Here is a 2421-nt window from a genome sequence, read left to right as displayed (position 1 = left end):
TTTTTGTTTGATTTTTTGTTTTTATTCTTGTTAAGAGAGTAAAATAAGAAGAAACTTGAGAAGATAAACCAGAAAAAAAAAAGATGAATAAAAAAAGAAGAAGAAGAAGATGCTGATGATGATAAAAAAAATAGTAGAAGATGAGGAGGAAGAGTTTTGAATTATGTAGAACTTATCAGAATAAAAATACACCCAAAATTTCTAAAATACAACCAAATATCTTCGTATTACACTCAAATATATTCGTGTTACATTCAAATTTATTATAAATACAGAAAAATATTTCTCTAATGCTACATTTTTTTCTTTAGAATTGACAAAGCGCAATAACTGATACAAGGTGCGTGAATATAAATTATTTATAAAGATTTGTATATAGAAAAAACATTTGCATGAGAGAATAATTTTTTTTTAAATGATTTAACCAATTAAAAGACAGACCAGACATGCATACAAGGAAAATAAATAGAAAGTAATTTAATTTATGTAAGTGCAGATAAAGAAGATAAACATAGTAAATTTAGTTCTAAGAGGTAGCTTTGGCGAGAGAGATGAAGTTAACATCATAACCGAGTGCTGACTTTGTGGCTTCAACCTCAAAGGAATCATAACGGAGAAACATCTCGACCACAAGAAGCCTGGAAACCAACACCACAAAGTCTTTACCGGGACACTGCTTGTTCCTAACACTCGGAGACTCCGTCTCAGGCCCATTCGACCACAAAACATACTTCAGAAGCTTCTCACCTTCTTCACCCAAGAACCTATCCCCAACGAACTCCTCTGCTCTCTCAAATATCTTTGGATCCTTCGTCGCAAACGGTTGAAACCCGAACAGCATTTCCCCTTTCTTCACTTGGAAAGAGTTTTCATGGTTCTCTATAACCATGTCTTGCTTTGCCTTCGCGTACTGAAGCGGCACGGGAGGGTCGATGCGGAAAGTCTCGTACACCACTGACTTCATCAACAGCATTTCTTCCATTGTCGCTATCGTTACCTCTCCGCCGTTGGATTTCACGGCTGATCTTATCTCCTGAGCCAGCCGGGAATGGAGCTCTTTGTTCCCGGGGCCACCGATCCATTTCATCAACGCCGGGAAGAAGATCTTCACACCTCCGAAGGTGTTAAAGCAGGTGGCGAATAAGATGTTATGGCACGCTTCGTCCCTAGAGATGCCTTGGCGCTCGGCTTCTTCGAGGACGAAGCCCGCGCTGCCGTAGAAGAAATCATAGAGCCTCTTGTAATCGCTCTTGACGAAGATGGAGGGAAGACGGAACGTGTGAAGAATGGGATCTTCGATGAACTTGGGGAGGCCAAGGGAAAGCTCTGGGCTGAGATTGAAGAGCACCCATTTCTGCACCAGGCTGGGACCGTCGCTTCCGAGGCTCGTGTCTTTGGGATCGGTGCCGTAAAAAGCGCGGCAAAGAAACGTAAACGCTGTTTGGTCGTTGCCGGAGAAACTTGCTTTGCCGTTCTTGGAAAGTTCTCTGTCCAGGGAATCAAAGAGATCAGTGTAGTTTGAATGGAACTGAGGGATGATGTTGTTGCTTCTGGACTTGAGGAGGAAGAAGATGAGGTGCTTGAGCTTCTCGTGCTTTGGTTCGGAAGGGTCGAGGTAGGAGAGGATGCGGTAGCCTCCAGTGAGATTGGTGGAGGGCATGTAAGTTCCGGTGAAGAGGTCCTTCTTCTCTACTTTGGTAAGGTCGAAGAGAACAGGGAAGCTTTTTCCGTCGAGGAGGACGATGACCTTTGGATCTGAGGCGACGAAGGGCCCAGGTGGCATGTTGGCGCGGAAGATGGTGGAGTTGTACTTTTGTTGGCGGGACCTGAAGAACTCGTTACGGCCGCCGTCGCTGTAGAAGTACTCAAGGCGGTCCTTGATTGCTCCGAAGAATGGGAGGCCGTAGTCACCGGGAATTATACGAAGAGGAAGCAGCTGCTGCTGCTTGGTGGGTTCCGATGTTGGAAATGAAAGCGATTCAGCTTCTGATGATAGTGCTTTCAGTGGAGCTGGCGAGATTGCCTTTGAGGATAATGAAGTGAATTTCACTTCCATTGTTAATTAAATACTATTTCACTCGATCGATCACTCTTGGTTTGGGTTTAGTAAATGAAGTGATGATGAATTTCAATGAAGCGATATATTTTTGGGAGGATGAAGTGATGAGTGCGTGCTAAAGTGGGGTTTATATATGTTGGAAAAATATGAGGTTTAGAGAATAAGGTAGTAGAAGAATCAAAAATAATCTTTTATCACGAGTGCCGGGAAGTAGTAACTTTTGTGATTTATAGTTATCAAGTAGTTATTAATGATGTATTTAATGGTATGAGATTTTATCTAATGGTGTAGGATTACTTACTTTTTTTTTACTGATTACATGTTAACCAAAATTTAATAAAATTATTAACTCCTAAACTTTT

The 2421-nt window shown here is 41.7% G+C and overlaps 1 protein-coding gene across 1 annotated transcript; it reads right to left on the bottom strand.

The window, feature by feature from the left end:
• Positions 1-314: 314 nt before the first annotated feature.
• Positions 315-2202, bottom strand: LOC107460429 (allene oxide synthase). Its single transcript, XM_016078795.3, has one exon. It carries the CDS (start codon positions 2054-2056, stop codon positions 527-529), a length of 1530 nt encoding a protein of 509 aa, XP_015934281.1. The 5' UTR covers positions 2057-2202; the 3' UTR covers positions 315-526.
• Between the last annotated feature and the right edge of the window lie 219 nt (positions 2203-2421).

The sequence above is a fragment of the Arachis duranensis genome, chromosome 8 (genome assembly GCF_000817695.3).
Source record: "Arachis duranensis cultivar V14167 chromosome 8, aradu.V14167.gnm2.J7QH, whole genome shotgun sequence".
Taxonomy (NCBI): domain Eukaryota; kingdom Viridiplantae; phylum Streptophyta; class Magnoliopsida; order Fabales; family Fabaceae; genus Arachis; species Arachis duranensis.
This window is presented reverse-complemented; position numbering and strand designations above follow the sequence as displayed.